At 35.7% G+C, this 19,880-nt stretch overlaps 1 protein-coding gene and 1 pseudogene across 3 annotated transcripts in view; one reads left to right on the top strand and one right to left on the bottom strand.

The window, feature by feature from the left end:
• The window catches only part of DHX40 (DEAH-box helicase 40), a 93,175-nt gene that overhangs the window by 38,670 nt on the left and 34,625 nt on the right, over positions 1–19,880 (bottom strand). For all 3 annotated transcript variants that reach the window (XM_077164963.1, XM_077164962.1, XM_077164964.1), the window contains exons 11-12: positions 15,751–15,831; positions 14,960–15,117 (exon numbers count right to left, since the gene is read on the bottom strand). In XM_077164963.1, coding sequence (XP_077021078.1) covers positions 14,960–15,117; positions 15,751–15,831 — 239 coding nt within the window. The remainder of the gene's footprint in view (positions 1–14,959; positions 15,118–15,750; positions 15,832–19,880) is intronic.
• Positions 17,084–17,522, top strand: LOC143685626 (potassium voltage-gated channel subfamily E member 1-like; annotated as a pseudogene).

The raw sequence follows: 19,880 nt of genomic DNA, 5'->3' as shown, positions 1-19,880 counted from the left end.
TGGGAAGAGAAATGAAACAAAATAAAGTTTCAGTGGCTGAGAGATTTCAAATAGTCAAGAGGTCATTCTGGAGTTATTCTTATGCAGTATACAGATATTCCTTTTCAGTTTTGGGGGATTAGAGTAGCTAGAGGGCAATAGCTGAAGCTGTTGAACTATAATTCGATACCCCTGATTCCTGAAGAAGGGCAAATAACTATAGATTTAAGGTATGACCATGTGACTATGAAACTTTGTGACTGACAGATGAGTAAGAAAAAAAAGACAATAAATAAATAATAGGAGAAAGGTATGAGATGTTTTTTACTTTTATTCTTATTTTTACTTTTTTTGGATAATGAAAATGTTAAAAAATGACGAATGCACAGCTATATGGTGATATTGTGAACCAATGACTGTACAATTTGGATGACTACATAGTATGTGAATATATATCTCAATAAAATTACATTAAAAAATTGGTTAAACTATACACTTATGTTCACAGCAGCATTATTCACAACAGACAAAAGGTGAAGACAACCCAAGTATCCATCGATGGATGGACAAATAAACAAAATGTGACATACCCATACAATGGAATATTAGCCAGCCTTAAAAAGTAATTAAGTGCTTATACATGCCATAACATGAATGAATCATGAAGACATTAAGCTAAATGAAATAAGCCAGACACAAAAAGGCAAAATTTGTATGATTCCACTTATATGAAATATTTAGAATATGAAAATTCACAGACAGAAAGCAGTTTAGGAGTTACCAGGGGCTGAAGGTAGAACAAGGAATTATTACTTACAGGTAAAGACTTTCTGTTTTAGGTGTTGAAGTTTCGGTAATGGATGATGTTGATGGTAGCACAACATTGTAAAAGTAATTAATGCCACTGAAGTGTACCATTTAATATGGTTAGAATGGCAAATTTTATATTTTATATATGATATCACAATAAAAATAAATTTAAGATGGGAACTCTGTAATCTCTGCATGATTTTTCTGTAAACCCCAAACTGCTCTAATAAAAAATTGCTAAAAAAAAGTTAAAACAGAAAATTTTGTTTTATATATATATTACAATTTAAAAACTTGTTGAAAATTAGAAAAGGGTATGAAGGAGTCCCTTTACCATTGCAATATTTCTATAAGTGTGAAATTATAATAAAGTATTAACAATGAAAACAACAAAAAAAATGAACACCAAACTGGCTTAATCTACTTCAACAAAGAAAAATCAGTTTCTTTCTCTAGCTTACAAGAACATTAGGGCTGGATTACATTAGTTCAATTCACTGGTTTTAGAAATGAACAAATGCTGTCCAAGACAGCCAAGCCCATCAGATAAGTAGGTAGTAGCAAAGTCAACTTTGAGCCCTGATCTCTTCTGACCTTCCACTTCAATACTCCGTAGCTTTCAGGGCATTTTTAGTTTTGATACTACCTACTAGAAACCAGTCAACATTATTTATTGGATATAGTATATTACTAGAAAATACAATTACAATTAGGAGTAATACCATAGGCAAGATTATGACACTTAATACTACAATCCAGGGTAGATAACAAACTGACTAAACTACAGAACATTTTTATAGAAAAACATATTCTGCATTGTAATCATAGCAATAATAAAATAATCTGTATCTGACACTCAGAGCCTCAGAGGGATAAACCCAGTGAGATAGCACACTCTATTATTAGGCTTGGCTGCAGACAAGGTATGCATGTGATCTATCCAGGAAAAAAACGTGTTGCCACTAGATGAAAGGAAAACTGATATATGTCAAACTAAATTGTATCCCATATAAACACACAGTATAAGGAAGGAATCAAAAGTTAAAAGACACAAAAACTTCAAAACAATTCTCTAAGGGCTCAAGGGTTGACCTACCTTTTCTTTCAATTATAGAAAAAAACATTAATACATTACTAACGTACTTTACCAGGACCAAGGTTCACCCTATTTTTTTCCTTTACCAGTGAAAGGAAATTAACACTCAGCCAGAAACATTATATACCATTTATGTCAAACAACTAATTAAAAGATAAAAAAAATGTAAAAATTTTTGAGCCTCAGTTTCATGTCCTATAGGATTACACATATGGCACGGCATCAACAAATGCTCAGTGAACTGTTGGAATGCTTAAAACAAGTTTTAAACGATTTTACTTAAAAGACAACACTAGAAAATTCAACTCTTCTTAGTAGACAAATAGGAAAAAAAGAGTCACAACCTGCATTTAAATCAGAATTAACACCGCATCTAGTCACATATTTCCCCTTTAAAAAATTTTCTATTGACAAGTTACTTTTTAAAAAGCTTAGCACTTGATTGTAAGGAATACTATTAATTAACTCTTTTGTCTTTTTTCTGAAGATCTCTACTATTTTAACTTCTCTAATTTTAATGAAATTTTTTTTTGCATGGGCAGACACCAGGAATCAAACAGGTTTCAGGTATGGCAGGCAAGAACATTGCCTGCTGAACCATGTGGTCCGCGCTTAATGAATATTTTTTAAGATGAATCCCAATTGTATATATCATTACAAAGAGACATTTCAAAGACGCTACTGTCTATTTCCATGTTTATGAAAGAAATAGAGAGGGAGGGGACAGAATGAGTAATGGCTGAGGATATATCCTTGTAACTAAAACTATAAAAAAGAAACATTTGATACAAAAAATTACCTGCAACTAAAAGAATCAACTAGTTCAGAAAGGAAAGCATATACATGCAACCAAAATGAAGAAGACACAGGAGAGGAAGAGCAAATAAACATGAGACACTTTAAGCACATGACTGGACAACAAAGAAAACCAAGTAAATAACAACAACAAAAAATCCCCAAACTCACAAAGTTAAGAATGAATGAACTGCAGATCTATTTTTAATGTTCTGCTTTGTTGTTTTAAAGAGGATTGCAAAAAAAGTGACAGTGAGATTCCTGAAACACACTAGATTGGAAACATCAGGAAAGGCTGGGGAAAACAAAAACCAGGAAGAACAAATAATCTATTAGAACAAGGACAAACTAGGTAAGACATGTTTGGACTGTAATAGACAAAAACAGGAAGAAAATGAATCAAAAAAATACAACCAGCTAATAAAAGGAGTACCAAAGCAAATTAAAAAGACAGGCAATGCAGACCTTTTTTTCTAAACTGAAATCCTCGTGAATGAAGGTGAATATAAGTGCTTTTTTCAGGATCATGCCTCAAATAAACACAAAATCCCTGCTCATGCATTTACTAGAAATGGTAAATTCATAGAGATAGCAGATTACAGATTACTGGGGGAGGGTGTGATGGAGGGATGAGGAAGGGAGCATATTTGCAAAATTTTTTTTTAATTAAATGAATAAATTCATTATATGTTCACCTAAAAAAAAAATCCCTGCTCATCAAGAATTTAAACTTGAAGAATGAAGTAACTTACCAACAGATTCAAAGAATTTATGGTGGCAAAAAAATGGCTTCTTAGCCTGCCCTTCAAATATTACAGAATTAAGTGTTAAATAAAAAGCTTCCTAAAACTGAAGGAACTGTATTTTCCACTCCAAGAGGGCAGACAAGGTAACTTTTCCTAAGATAAAATGGTAGAAATCTATACAATCTAAAGGAATTTAACAAAAAAACCACTGTGAAAACAGATGTATATAAATTATAAAAATATAACCCCAATAGGGGAAATAAAAGGAGTCATCTAAATTTAGACATATACCCTGTTACTGGCTAGGAATGCCAATGTATTAAATATATTTTCATTCAACAAATATTTACGGAGTGCCTTTTATGTTCAGTTTACTGCTGTTAGTTATCATTGCTGATAGGTGTTTCTCAAGTGAAGCTACCAATAAGCCAGTTAAGCAAAGTCTAAAAACTTCAATTCTGGTGGAGAAAGTGAAATAAATAAATAAATGATAAAATTAGAGATTGCAATTAAATCCATGAAAATAAATAAATAGGATGTTGGATAGAGAATAATCAGGAGCGGGGATTCTACTTTATGGAGTGGTCCAAGAAGGCCACTCAGAAAAGGAGACATTGAAGACCTAAGGATAAGAAACAGCCAGCCCTCCCCAAGGTAAGTGAGAAAACATGGGAAATCTCTAAGGCAGAAAAGAGCACGGTATGTTCCATTAATGGAATGGTCATCAAGACATATGGTTAGAATTAGTATAAAGTAGGATCATTCATTCATACAATTTACTGAGTGCAAATTACTATATGAGAGGCAGCATGCAAAGGTTCTGGGGTATTAATAAAAAGTTTCTGCCATTAGAGGGGTTTCACAGGGGAGAAATGAGGAATGCTGTGAGTGGTTAGCCAGGAGTCAGATCATTTAGAGTTCATCTTAGGTGAAATAACAATTCCACCACATTAAAAAATACTTTTAATACAACACTATTAAAATAACAATGGTACAATTTAAAGAAAACTAAAGATAATATTTCAGTAGGCAACTGGACAATATGTATCAAAGCTTTAAAAATATTCATAACACATAGCAATTTTGATTCTAAAGGTACCCTACCCTTAGGAAATAAAGCTATGGACAAAGACTCAGGAACAAAGGTGTTTAATGTGCTGAAATATTAACAGCATTCTGTATAATAAAGGATTTTTATTCTTGCTTATACTTTCAAATTCCCAAGATTTCAATGAGTATGTGTTACATTTGCCACTGAATTTATTTTTGAATATACAACATAAAATCGTGATTAAAAAAGATTTCTCCAAGGGTTTACCTGCAGGTAAGTAGATGAACAGAATATGGTGTTTACATACAATGGAATGTATAAACCTAAAGGGGGTGAAGTTCTGATGCATGCTGCTACATGGACGATCCTTGGGGACATCATTTTGAGTGAGATAAATCAGAAATAAGGGGACAGATATTATATGATTTCATCTGTATGAAATAGAGTATGCAAATTCATAAAGACAGAAAGTGGAGTACAGGTTGCCAGGGCCAGGGAGGAGGCAAAAGGGAGAGTTAATGCCTAATGGGTGCTGAGTTTCTACTTCAGGTAAGAGAAAAATTCTAGCAATGGATGGAGGTGAGGATAGCACAACACTGTAAATATGACACCTAACTGTATGCTTGGGAGCGGTCGATGAGAAGTTCAGGTTGTATATATGTTTCCACAATTAAAAACAAGGGAGAGAGAATAATGAGACCACAACAACTAAAGACAATACACAACACTGGGCTGGATCTAATCATAGAGGATAAAATGCCCTAAAGAACATTACTGGGACATATGAAAAAACTGGAATATAAATCGTAAACTCTATAGTAATGTTAAATTTCTTGAACTTGATAACTATACTTGGTGGTTACATAAGTGAATATCCTTCTTTATTTTTTTTATTTCTATTTTTCTATTCAATAAACTACTGGGAAGTATTATCATGCTTAGTTACATTTAAACATACGGGCTTAAAATTGCATGTATCTTCAAAATTATGCATAGTTTTCAGGATTTTTGAACAAATAAAGTAATTGCTTTATAATGAAATTGCAAATAATAATAAAAGATAAATGAGGGAAGTAAAGTGATCCACTTTTACAAATACCATGTAAAATAATGCCTGATACTTTGTAAGCACCCAATATATCATAGGTCATTCTGAAGATAATGGGCCTAATTTCAAATGGATCTCTGTGGACAGCAGACTGAAGAGAGGCAATGGATGGCAAATGAAGATGAGTTCAGTGCCTTTTATGATAGATCTGGCAAGTGGTGATATTAGTTTAAAATAGAGTGATCGTGTAGAAATGGAAAGAAATTAATATTCAAGAGATATTTGGGACTTAGAATAGGTAAGATTTGGAGATGTGGAGATCATTATCAATTTTTTTTTAAATATCCTTCTTATTAGGAAATGTATATAGAGGCATTAAGTGCTCAAGAAGCATAATATATACAACCTACTCTCAAATGTTTAGAAAATAAATAGATGAAAGACAGATGGATGGAGAGATAGAATGACTGGAAAATGTGGCAAAATGTTAAACAGTGACAGACTTGGGTATCTGGGTAGTGAGATATGTTGGAGTTTTCTGTATGGGGTTTCTCTTATTTTGGTAATAGTCATGTAAGTTCAAAATTATTTCAAAATAAAAGTTAAAAAATCTCTCTGACTACTTCACACCTATGGCATTTTTTTAGAAAATGGAAAATAACTAATGTCGGTGAGGATGTGATAAAATTGGAACGCTTGCACATTGCTAGTAGAAATGTAAAATGGTACAGCCACTATGGAGGACAATTTAATGGTTCCTAAAAAAATTAAACATAGAATTACCATATGACCCAGAAATTCTACTTCTAGGTATACAGTCAAAGAAAGAAAGCAAGGACTCAAACAGATATCTGTATACCAATGCTCAAAGCAACATTATTCACAATAGTTAAAATGTGGAAACGACCCATGTGTCCATTGACAGATGAACAGAAAAACAAAATATGACAGATCTATACAGTAGAATATTATCCACCATAAAAAGTAATTAAATTTTGATACATCCTACAACATGAATGGACGTCAAAAACACTATGCCAAGTAAAAAAAAGTCAGACATAAAAGGACAAAAACTGTATGATTCCATTTATATGAAATACCTAGAACAAATAAATCATGAAATAGAAAGTAGATGAGAGGTTACCTGGGGTTGGGGGAGGGAAAGAGAGGTTACTGCTCAGAGAGTAAAGAGTTCTGTTTTGAGTGATGAAAAAAGTAAAGAGTTCTGTTTGGGTGATGAAAAAGTTTTGGTAATAGGTGGTACTAATGGCAGCACATCATCAAAGTAATTAATGCCATTGAATTTCACATTTAAAAATGGTTAAAACTGGAAAATTTTATGTTATATAGATGTTACCACAGTAAAAAAAGAAAGATACAAGAGCTAGGGGAAATTATGATCACTATCATCATTATTACCATATTGTGAGCATCTTTCTTTGTTATTTAAATTGCTTCACAAATCCAAAATCTAAGGTAGAAATTAAGTAGAAAATAATTTGTGGGGAATAATTTGTGGGAAATAGAGTGAGATAATTATTTTTTATGTTTTGTAAATAATATCTGTCCTAGCATATTTGTCTAGCCTTAATTAAAACTTTATTCAAATAAGGATAAATAATAGAATTCAAAGAATTTTTTAGTGAACTTTTAACATTTTGGATTATATAATTTCTTCTCTCTGAGGCTTTTACAAATGTTCTTTTACTTCACATATTCTGGGAGGGAGTTAAAGATAGTTACTATTAACCCTGTGTATTAGATATATTAGTTGGGGCACAGAAACATTAAACTCTAAAACAACAAAATGGCAGCTCTAGGTCTAGAAATCTCAGTTTCCCAATACTGACCCCAGGATTCTATGTGTTAACTTATATATACAGCAAATATATTTTTAACAGAAATTTAGGCATTAGGGATTTCACAGACTATGTTTGAATGACACCAGGATTTTCATCAGTTATCTTAAGGATGACCAGCACTTTCATCCTGTAAGATTTCTAATTCTTATCTCAAAAACTGTCAAAAGAAGTAAGCTATTTTAGAAATGTTCATAAATTTTATTGTAATTTTCAACCCCCATATTATTACTTGGAGAATTAGAAACTCATAACTCAGACATGGGTTAAATTCCAAATAATGATTTCAAAAAAGACAAATTATTATAATTAACTTCTAGCATTTAAAACATTCTTCCTATTTGTTGTTTGTTAGCTTAAATGGGTCTTTTGCAGGAGGGCACCTGGGAATTAAATTTGGTAGACTGGAAACTTGGTCACTGTAACAAAAATGCCTAAAACTTAAATTGGCATGTTCTCCGAAGACCAGAAAAGAGAAAGAGAGTCTTTAAGAAGAGTTTTCTTCCCCCTTTCCAACTAACTAATTTTCTAAAATGCTTCGCAGTCACTCCTAATCAGGTATGGGATGACATATAGAGCAAGAACGTAAGTGGGAATGTGGGAATTGAGTGGAAATTTGGATTAATAAACACTCATAAGTATACTTCAGCCAAGAAAAGGCAATACATTTTTGTTAATATAGTAATCCAATGATCAAATTTATCATATGACTGTCAAATAATGTTTTTATCTTGTATTAGAAACATATTAAATAATGAATGAGGGCAGGCCACGGTGGCTCAGCAGGCAGATTTTTCGCCTGCCATGGCAGAGACCTGGGTCTGATTCCCGGTGTCTGCCCATGCAAAAAAAAAAAGAAAAAAAAAAATCAAGAAAATGAACAAATTTACAGCTTGAATTTAGGAAATCTAGACTAGTTTTAAAAGAGAATGCTGATAAAACATGACTAACTTGCCCTTGTCATGTTTTCTTTACTATGCTTTTGTTAACAATCTGTATAGAAGCAAAAATTTCATGTGGGGCTCCACGCTAGAAAATGAAAAGCTTGTAAAAATTTATAAAATTGTGAAAACATGTTTATGTTCTTCTCATCTTGATATCCTGTAGAGGAAATTTTATGTTTGCCCTTTCTCTAGCATTTTGTCTTATTATCATTATCTTTTAAAAAGTCATTCCCTCCCACCCCCAAAACAATATTTCTGGGTGTGCACCAACAGTTACCCCCAACATGAAATACTGTACCCTACAATGTCTTTGAAAAATGAGGAGCTAGTAAGATCTGCTTTTTAGTGACAATGCCCCTGCTTTTTTGCACAGTTGCATATTCCTCCCTGTTAGCTCTCTCCTGCACTTCACTCATGGAAGTCACTCTGTGATTTTATATAGCTTTCCAACTATCTAGTTATGATTGCTGCAAAATCTGGGAAGACCTAATTCTGAATTTTCATTATATGCTTCTCCTTGATTTTTAGGCAATGGTTTTAGAGACATACCAAGACCACATAATTTCTGCCTATTTAAAGCAGGCCAGCTTTGTGGAGGTACTTGCAAAGTATCAGGGTATGTAGAAATGTAGGATCAACCTTCTACTCTTGAGTATGGAGGCACTACATCCCAGAGCTACAAGCAGAACTGATGTGGTCAACTTAAAAAAATCCTCTGTCAAGTTCAAAGAGAGTCAAGAGGCTATTCTGCAGGTTACTCCCACGCAAGCTTCAGCTAGATACTGCTAATTATCATGGTTTGACAACCCCCAACCAAAACCATTCCTGTTACCCCTAAAGAACACTTCTGGCTCTATCTGAGATTCTACAGAAGTTTCATGTACTAAGATTACTTTCCAGAACCTACAACCTCCAGATGAGTTCCTAGGCCAGATGAGTTGTGAAACCCAGCAAGGTCAGCCTCTCCAAGAACATCAACTAGTTCCATCCCCCTATTCCATATTATTGACAGCCTTACCCAAGATGAAAAAACGAGAATGGGTATAGCCCAAATACCCCTAAAGATGAGGAGAAGGACCAAAGGAAAAAGAAGAGTTATAACAGAAAAGATAGGATTTAACAAATGAGTATAACTATTGAATCATATATTGATTTTTTTTTTTTTAGTCTACAGTGTCTTGGAGCAGCTAGAAGGAAAAACCTAAAATTGCGAAATGTAACCCACTTTAAACTCTGAACCTGTTCGATAACTACTTGTTACAAGGCACTTTGAAAGATATTGCTTTTTCGTATATGTTATATATCACAATAAAAAATGTTTAAAAAGAGCCTCTGTCAAACAGGTGTTTATTCTGAGACTAACCATCGTCTCTCCATTAAGTACTCAAACATGAAGGCATACTTTGACCCATTCTCCTTCACTTGATGAACTTTCCTGAATCCTCTTCAATAGAACAGTCTTGGGGTCTAAACATGACCCTTAGAGGGTAAGTTGTTGGACATATGGTATACAATTAGAGGAAGATATTAAGAAGATGCTGAGTTATAGGAACTGTTTAAAAAGTTGACAAAGTGATCAGACTTCGAGTAGAGATGAATGAAGCTGATCTGGTTAGGACTAAGGTATACCAGAGCACAGGAAAAGGATGACAGTGTACATATTTTAAAACTTCAACTTCTGTGTGAGACCAAAGGGAGAGATGTTTATTTCATACAAAATTTGTATTTTGGTTAGTATATTTCCTAATTTAACATGTACGGTCAGTTTAGTTGAACACCATAATTACGTGGAATCTTGAATAGGGCATGAGATTTTGTTGTTTTGTCCAGGTTAGCGTGTTATCTGATATATATCAGAGTAATTTGGGCAGTGAATAAAAAAGTATTTGCAAAGTTCCCCCGGGGGACCGGGGAGAAAGAAGGAAATATTCAACATTTTCATTTGGAGAATTTCTGATATTCTCATAAGCACTGGGGACAACCAAATCAATAGCCTGAGCCCTTGATCTTGGGGTTCGCCCCTATGAAACTTATTCCTGCAAAGGAGAAACTAAGCCTACTTAAAATCAGGCCTAAGAGTCTCCCAGAAACCTTTTTTGTTGCTCAGATGTGGTCTAAGCCAACTTGGCAGGTGAACTTACTGCCCTCCCTCCTACGTGGGACATGACTCCCAGGGGTGTAAATCTCCCTGGTAATGTAGGACAGAAATCTAGGGATGAGCTATGACTAAGTGTCAAGGGCTTGAGAAAGACTTCTGACCAAAAGGGAGAAGACAGAAATAAGACAAAATAAAGTTTCAGTGGTTGAGAGATTTCAAAGAGTCTAGAGGTTATCCTGGAGGTTATTCTTATGCATTTTATAGATATTCCTTTTTAGGTTATGTTGTATTGGAGTGGCTGGAGGGAAATACCTGAAGCTTTTGAGCTGTGTTCCAGTAGCCTTGATTCTTGAAGACAATTGTAGAAATTTATAACTTTTACAATATAACCATGTGATTGTGAAAACCTTGTGTCTGATATTCCTTTTATCTAGCATATGGACAGATGAGTAAAAAAATATGGATTAAAAAATAAATAATTAATAGGAGGGGACAAAGGGTAAAATAAATTGGGTAGATGGAACTACTAGTCATCAATGAGAGTGATGGATAAGGGGTATGGTATGTGTGAGCTTTTTCTTTTTATTTCTTTTTCTGGAGTGATGCAAATGTTCTAAAAATGATCATGGTGATGAATATACAGCTATGTGATGATACTGTGAGCCACTGATTGTACACCATGTATGGAATGTATGTGTGTAAAGATTTCTCGATAAAAATATTAAAAAAAAAAAAAAAGTAGGAGCTCTTGTCTCTGTGACTATTTCCATTTATTTTATCTATGCCCACAACATTAGGTGAATTCTTAACCAGTTTTTGGATTTGTATAGAAAAATACTCCCAATCTGAACTGTGGATTCTAGATGAATCTAAGTCATTAAGCACAGCTAGAAGATACCATGGGTTCCCTGAATGTACATGAGTTTCAACAACTCATTCTGACCTCAAAAGAACAGATTTCCTGTATCACCTCCCCCATTCTTTTATATGTTGCATATTATACTTAGGAAAAAAATGTTCCAAAAAGGTCCTGCCCACCAAACATCATTCTCTCAAAATGTACACTAGTAAACAGTATTTAGCAAAAAACCAGCAGAAACTCCAACTACTTTTGAAATAAGGTTGACCTAGTATTCTATCTCCCTTCTCATCTATTTTTCTCATCTCTGAAGAACTGTCTTTTGACACCTGATCAAGTTCATGGACTTGCGACTGTCTTTGTGTTATAAGGAAATTATGATGAACACTGCAACTCAGTGAAGCAAAATGACAGACAGGAATTCTTTATAAAAGACTTAAAATCTTTAGGACTTTTCTGATATATTTAGAAATGCTCATTTCTGGCCCAATTCCAATTGGAATCAATGGGAAGAGGGCATCTTGATTGGCTATAAGAGTACATACTTTCTAGTTTTCTGAAGAATAAAGCTTCAAGTGAGTCTCTCTTAATACAACTCTGGATTTAGTTTTATCAGCTGCTTCTAAATAAAGACATTTTATTAAAAAGTAGATTTTAGTTTAAATAATACATTATTCTAAGTATGCCTTAAGACTACTATTCATCTTCGTCTGTATGTATGTACATATTCTTTTTTTTTCTTGGCATGGCAGAATCTGGGAATCCTACCCAGGTCTCTGGCATGGTGGGCAAGAATTCTGCCACTGAGCAACGGCTGCACTGCCCTTGTATGTATTTCTTATAAGGATAATAAACCAGTGGAGTAGTGAACTTTATTAAATATACTTAATTTCTTTATAAATTGAGCTAGATCCAAATTATTCTTAGAATTTGGATCTAATAAATCACAAGTCATTAAGGACCAATAGCATTTGTACCAGAGATTAACCATTATTTGTTGGATAGAATTAGTCTTTCCTGCTAATACCAGTTCATCTATTTTATACCTCAGTGCTAGAAGCATGACCATCCTGAGCTAAAGGAGAACTTCAGCACTATGTTAGACTACAAAATTCCTCCCTTTTTAAAAAAATTATATATTTATTTTTAATTCCTCCCATTTTTGATGGATAAAACTGAAGCGTCTCAATGACACTCTGGTGGAACAAAGTAGAATATGAATAGCAACAAGAGATAAGAATTAGTTACATTCTCTAATTCTATATATAGTCATTGTGCTGGTTTGAAAGGGTTATGTACCCTAGAAAAGCCATGTTTCAATCCTGATCCAATCTTGTGAAGGCAGCTTCTTTAAATCTCTATTCAGTATTGCAGGCTGGAAACTTGATTAGATTATATCCACAGAGATGTGATTCACCCAACTGTGAGTATTAACCTTGGATTAGAGGGAGATATGATTCCACCCATTCCAGGTGGGTCTTGATTAGTTTACTGGAATCCTTTAAAAGAGGAAGCATTTTGGAAAAGGTTTGAGATTCCAAAAGAGCAGAGTCATGACAGAGCAAGGAGAACCTAAAGCCTAGGCAGCCAGAGATCTTTGGAGATGAAAAAGAAAAACACCCTCGGGGGAGCTTCATGAAACAAGAAGCTGGGTGAGAAAGGTAGCAGACGTCATGCTCTCCATGTGCCTTTCCAGTTGCGAGAAGCCCTGAACTTCACTGGCCTTTCTTGAGTGAAGGTAACCTCTTGTTGGTGCCTTAATTTGGACATTTTTATAGACTTCCTGTTCTAGTTTGCTAGCTGCCAGAATGCAACACACCAGAGATGGATTGGCTTTTAATAAAAGGGGATTTATTTCCTTAGCTCTTCACAGGAAAGGCAGCTAACTTTCATCTGAGGTTCTTTCTTATGTGGGAAGGCTCAGGGTGATATCTGCTGGCCTTCTCTCCAGGCCTCTGAGTTCCAACAACTTTCCCTGGGGTGTTTTCTTTCTGCATCTCCAAAGGCCTGGGCTGAGTTGCGAGTGCTGAGATGAGGTATGCTGAGCTGCTTGGACTGTGCTACGTTGAGTCTCTCATTTAACCATCAGCCAATTAAATCAAACATCATTCATCACAGCAGGCACGCCTCTTAGTCGGCTGCAGATGTAATGAGCAACAGATGAGGTTCATGTCCACAGCAACAGAACTAGGTACTTTCACCTGGCCAAGTTGACAACTGAATCTAACTACCACACTTGCTTTAATTGGGCCATTTTCACGGCCAAAGAACTGTAAACTTAATAAATTCCCCCTTCAAAAGCTGTTCCATTTCCAGTATATCACATTCCAGCAGCTAGCAAACTAGAACAGTCATGTTAGATTAAAACCAAATCAACGTATGATCACTCCATTCTTATTATATAATCAATGGTAAGAATGTTCGTGTTTGTATGTGGTTATGTTTCATAAATTAAAAAAAATTAAATAAAAATAAATTAATTAATAATAATTTTTTTTTAATCCAAATCAACAGGGGTAAACGTCTCCCTGAAAACGGGGGACATGATTCCCAGGGTGAATTAAGCCTGGCCCTGGCACCATGGGATTGACAACGTCTTCTGAACTAAGAGGGGGAAAGAAATGTAAGAAAATAAGGTATCAGTGGCTAAGAGAGTTCAAATGGAGTTGACACGCTATTCTGAAGGCTACTTTTATGCAAACTTCAGCTAGATATTGCTGATTGCCATGGTTGGCCATACCCCAACTAAAAATCATTCCTGTTATCTCTGAAGAAAACCTAGGGCTCTAACTGAAAGTCTACAAAAGTTTCATGTACTAAGTTTACTTTCCTGAAACCTATAAGTTCCTGAGGGTTCCTAGGCCAGCCTAGTACTGAAATCCAGAGGGGCCAGCCTCTCCAAGAAATCAACTAATTTCATTCTCCTATCATATTTTGTTGACACCCCTTTTCAACATGAAAAAGTTAGAATAGGCTTAGCCCAAAGACCCCTATAGACTGAGAAGCAGGATCAAAGGAGAAGGAGGAATTATAACAGAGAAGACAGGATTTAACAAACAAGTATGATTGCTGAATCACCATAATGGTATTTCTTTTAGTTTCCAGTGGTTTGGAGCAGCTAGAAGGAAAAACCTGAAATGTGGAATGGTAACCCATACCAAACTATGAAATCTGTTCTGTAACTATTTGTTAAAATGTACTTTGAAAATTATTGCTCTAAAAATTTTTTTTGTATATGTTGTATTTTACCTTAAAAAAATGTTAAAAAAAAAACGAATCATAAGATAAAAACAAATTCAGAAAACACCTCTGATATAAGAGAACTTAAAAACCATGTCATTGTATGTATTCTGAATTAGCTTTTCTAACCAGCATATTAGATGAAATGCAATAAATCCAGAAACCTAAACAATAAAATATTTACAATTTCTCAAAATACTAACTAATTGCCCTTTTGTGGTCAAATTACAGAAACTCTTTTTATTCTGATACTTTAAACTTATCAATAAATTCTAAATTTTCTAAAACGAGCATGTATTGTCATAATAATTAAGTAAACCTAAGTGGAAAAAAACATTAAAAGATTGTATTACACCCATTTCTTCATTATATTTGGTGAGAAATCGTCTTATCTCTCCACAGATAAAACAAAATCTTATCAATAAACTTCTTACCAGGTCTAATAAAAACATTTTCCACAGACAACATTGCTGCTATTGGAAGTAACAAATCTTCACAATCCAGGGAAGCAGCTTTTATTACTGCACATGTCAGATGTGGAGGGAGAGGAAATTCCACCATAGACAAACCCAATCTGGTCACATGGCCACTCCTTAACAGAAATAAAAACTTGTTAAGTCTTTCTACCTTGAGAAAGTATATATGGCAAAATTCTTCATTCCTAATAAATTAGATATAAATCAAAATGATTAAAATCACTTCCAAAAATTCAACTCAATGAATGAAACATGGAAAACTATGGTCAGTGATAAGAGGAATATAAAGATGATGAAGTTCCTGCATTTAAGGACCTTAATACATTCAAAAATTAAATAGCGTAGCAGAATAATGTAGTATATAATAAAAGAAACATGCTATAGGATTAATAGAGGATGTCCTTGAAGAAATGAGAGACTAATAATATCACATCTTCACCATCACACAATCAGGAGGATGAAGATTTTGGCTTTCTTATCACCTTTATGTACCTAGCATAATGCCTGGCACTGAAATGGTACTCAGAAATTACCTGTTAGAAAATATCAACATTAAACAAAAAAGTTCATAAGGTTTTTGGTAAAGTTTTTAAATTCAGAATTGTGGTAAAGAAAAACTGAGGACAAATTTTTATTTTAGGTAAAACAATCCTTTCAATTCAAACAAATTATTTTCTACTAATAAAGGAAGGTATTTAGAATCCTATTTAAAAATAAATCAATATCTGTTCTGGTTATTGTTTTTTTACCTGTCAATAGCATCACACTGGTAAAGTTGTTTAAGAGCTTCCAAAATAAGTCTCTCATTAGGTGGATCCAAATAGGGAAACCTATGTGTCAAATGAGATATGAAATGAGATTCCATTCTTTGAACATGGTAAGATTTGATAAAGAGTTGATGAAAATTTCTTTAAAATTATTTATTTCTCCAATTTTTCAAGTCCTTTTTTTTTTAAAAAAAAAACAATCAAAGATCATGAAGAGCACTTAGCAAAGGGGAAAATTGGTTTTTCCTGAATCATATTCTATTTAAGAATGTTTTTCATCCTGTTTATTAGCTGGAACATTCTCAACATTTCTCTCCACTTAACCCTACCCTAGCCTTCAGAGCCAATGTCAAGTCTATCCTCTCCTGTACGCCACAATGTTTTTACCCCATTTATATAAAATAGTGGAAAAAAATTCATTTAATGTGGCCAAAAGTTATAAATGTTTTAATGGTACCTCAAATTGTTTTTAGATAAAAGCAGAAGAATATTCAATTAATTTTGCCATATTTGCTTCAGGTATGCGTGTGTGTGTACATATTTTTTGCTGAGTTATCTGAAAGCAAGTTGCAGACACAATACAACTTCACCCCAAAAATACTTCAGCATGCAGCTTCGTAAAATAAGGACATTCTCCTATATAACTGCAATGAATCTAAGGTAAGTAACAAAAACATTAACAACAATATTCACAAAGGATAGCAGAGCAATCTATAACCAAACATAAATATTTATTTTTTCAATTGGCAATAATAATTACTTAATATCATCTGCACGGGGTTATTTTATCACCTTAAATCTTAAGATGAAAATTGTTTCAATCTCTCACTTTGAAAAAGGTACAAGAAAAACAAAAGGTAAAAAACAGAGTCTATTCCAGGACTGAGAATGCTAACTGTGTCTATAATCAGCTTTGCGACAACATGTGCCAACAGGAATTGGTATAATCTATAGTAAAGATTGGCAAACTTTTTCTGTTAAGGGCCAGTTAGTAAATACGTTAGGCTTTGCAGGCCCAACGGTTTATGACACTGCTAATCAACTCTTATTGTGGCAAAAGTAGCTATAGGAAATAAGTGAATGAATGTCCATGGCTGTTTTCAAACAAAATTTTATTCAAAAAACACGCAGCAAGCTCATGCCATGGTTTGCTGACCCATGTTCTACAGCAATACCAAATTAGTAAACTTTCTCTTCTATATAAAACACTATATAGGAGCTGGGCTGTGGGTGACCCCAGCAGCCCCGGCCCGGCGCCAACTTCGCTCCACACCAGCTCTTTCTGCACACCAGCCCAGGAAGTTTACATGGGAAGTTTGCGCTACAGCACTGGGACCTCAAAGGCCGGGATGAAGCTGTCAAATTCCACGGCCATCACGCCCTTCCTGAACCAGCTGTGGCAGGATATGTCTCAACAGGACAGTGCCATGTCTGGCCCAGCTGGCCACTCTGCCAGCAAGGACAGCGAGCTGGTGGCCCTCTACATCCTCATGGTACTAGGCTTCTTCAGCTTCTTCACGCTGGGCATCATGCTGAGCTACATCTGCTCCAAAAAACTGGAGCACTCACACAACCCATTCAACGTGTACACAGTCGGACACCTGGCAGGAGAACAAAGCATACTTCCAGGCCCAGATTTTGGAGCACCCACGGCGTGTTATGTCCTTGAAAATCAGCTGGTTGCAGAATGATCCAACAGGTACCTTCCTGAGATGAGGCCTTCCACAGGAGCCCTGACTCATTATCCAGTTTGACTGGTTCAAATTGGATAATGCCTCCACAACAGTCTTATTTTTCTAATCACAAGCTTTTCATATTCTTTATTGTATCAACGTATTTTCTCCTTTGCTATGGAAGGAACGACACTATTTTTCTAAAAGCACTTTCTTCCTATAACAGACTTGATAGTTTGAAGCTGTGATGTACTCCCCAAAAAGGCCATGTTCTTTTATTCCATTCCTGTGGGTGAAGACCTATTGTGGGTGGGACATTTTGATTAGGTTGTTTCAATTGAGAAATGACCCACCTCACTCAAGATGGATCCTAATCCCCTTACAGGAGTCCTTTATAAGAGGATAAAGGACCCACAGAAAAAGCCCAGAGAGCTAAGAGAAGCTGAGAGATAAGGACACACCCACAGAAACTGAGAGAGGAAGCCGCTGAGAGCAACAAAACCAGGGAAATAAGGAACAGCAGGCACTGACCATGTGCTTTCCCATGTGAGGTATCCCAGATGCAACAGCCTTTCTTCGAAGAAGTTATCATCCTGTTGATACCGTAATTTGAACATTTTCATGGCCTTAGAACTGCAAATTTGCAAGCTAATAAATCCCCATTGTAAAAGTCAACCCCTTTAGCAAACCGAAACATAGACTGTCAGTTGTTTCACAATATCCATCCTTGCCTTGTTAACGTTAACAGAATCCCTGAGTTCGTGGCTTCAAGAATAAGACCTGAGTTCCGGGCCAAGATGGTGGCTTAGCAATGTGCGTGTTATAGTTTGTCCTCCAGAAAAACTAGTAAGTAACGAGAAACAATACAGAACAGCTCCTGGGGTCACGTCAGTGACCGGACACACAGCGTACCCCAGTCTGGACCAGCTGGACTGGCTGTGAGCCCCCCCAGAACCATGAGTTCCTCAAGCCGCAGTGGCCGGCACACCTCCCCAATGGCTGCTTCCCAGAGGGGAAAGGAAAGAGACTTAACCAGCAGCAGAGGCTGAGCCCAACCAAACACCATTTGTGGAATTAATTAACAAATTCTGACTACTAAAAATAGGCCCCCAGCTCAGATAAACCTGGTCAAAGCAGAGGTCACTCATTTTTGCCCCGGCGCCAAGGGGGCAGGACTGACGGAAAAAGGAAAAAAAAAGAAGGAAACAGAAGTTTTAGTGGCTGTGTTTCTACAAAGGCTTGACTGCCTTCGGATACAGCGGCAGGGCTCCTCAGGCTACAACTGCCCCAAGCATAGGCAGAAACAAACTCGTTTTGAGGGCTTTTCTGGAACCTGTGCCTTCCCCAAGGGAGGAGTAAAGCCGAACTCAGGTAGAATCCCTCCCTCAAGGAATTCAGACACCAGGGCTTGGTAATTTGAAGCCATTAAAACCAGCCTACAACCTCTCCTCTGTCTCCACCACGCCCCCAGCCAAAGTTAAAGGTACCACATCATCTTATGCTGGTGGGACCTGCAGGCAGACAAGCACCACATACTGGGCAGGATAAGGAAAACAGAGCCCAGAGACTTCACAGGAAGGTCTGTCAACCTGCTGGGTCTCACCCTTGGGGAAAACTGATGCAGGTGACTCTTTCCTCCTGATAGGAGGTCAGTTTGGTCTGGGAAAATCCAGCTGGGGTCTATAATAGCTATGTAGACTCTCCTCAGGGTGGGGGAAAAAGGCACCATACAAGCAGGGCAAGAAACAAGAAAACAAGAACTGAAAAATTCTCCTCGGTTAAACAAAATCTAAGCTAGAGGTCCAGAAAAAGCTGAACTGAATGTCAAAGAACAGGGAGACAACAAATTCATCCAGCAAGAAAACCCTAGGTAAAAGAAGTGAAAGCAATCCCCAGAATAAACTAATTAAGGTAATTTAATGCCTAGACGCCAGCAAAAAATTACAAATCACAATAAGAAAATTGAAGATATGGCCCAGTCAAAGGAACAAACCAACAATTCAAATGACATACAAGAGCTGAAACAATTAATTCAGAATGTACGAACAGACATGGAAAACCTCATCAAAAACCAAATCAATGAATTGAGGGAGGATATAAAGAAGGCAAGGAAAGAACAAAAAGAAGAAACTGAGAGTCTGAAAAAACAAATCACAGAACTTATGGGAATGAAAGACACAGTAGAAGAGATGAAAAAAACAATGGAAACCTACAATGGTAGATTTCAAGAGACAGAGCATAGGATTTCTGAACTGGAGGACGGAACATCTGAAATCCGACAAGAAACAGAAACTATAGGGAAAAAAAATGGAAAAATATGAGCAGGGACTCAGGGAATTGAAAGACAATATGAAGTGCACGAATATACGTGTTGTGGGTGTCCCACAAGGAGAAGAGAAGGGAAAAGGAGGAGAAAAACTAATGGAGGAAATTATCACT

Source organism: Tamandua tetradactyla, chromosome 6 (assembly GCF_023851605.1).
Source record: "Tamandua tetradactyla isolate mTamTet1 chromosome 6, mTamTet1.pri, whole genome shotgun sequence".
Taxonomy (NCBI): domain Eukaryota; kingdom Metazoa; phylum Chordata; class Mammalia; order Pilosa; family Myrmecophagidae; genus Tamandua; species Tamandua tetradactyla.
The sequence above is the reverse complement of the archived record's forward strand: the minus strand, read 5'-3'. Positions and strand labels throughout refer to the sequence as shown.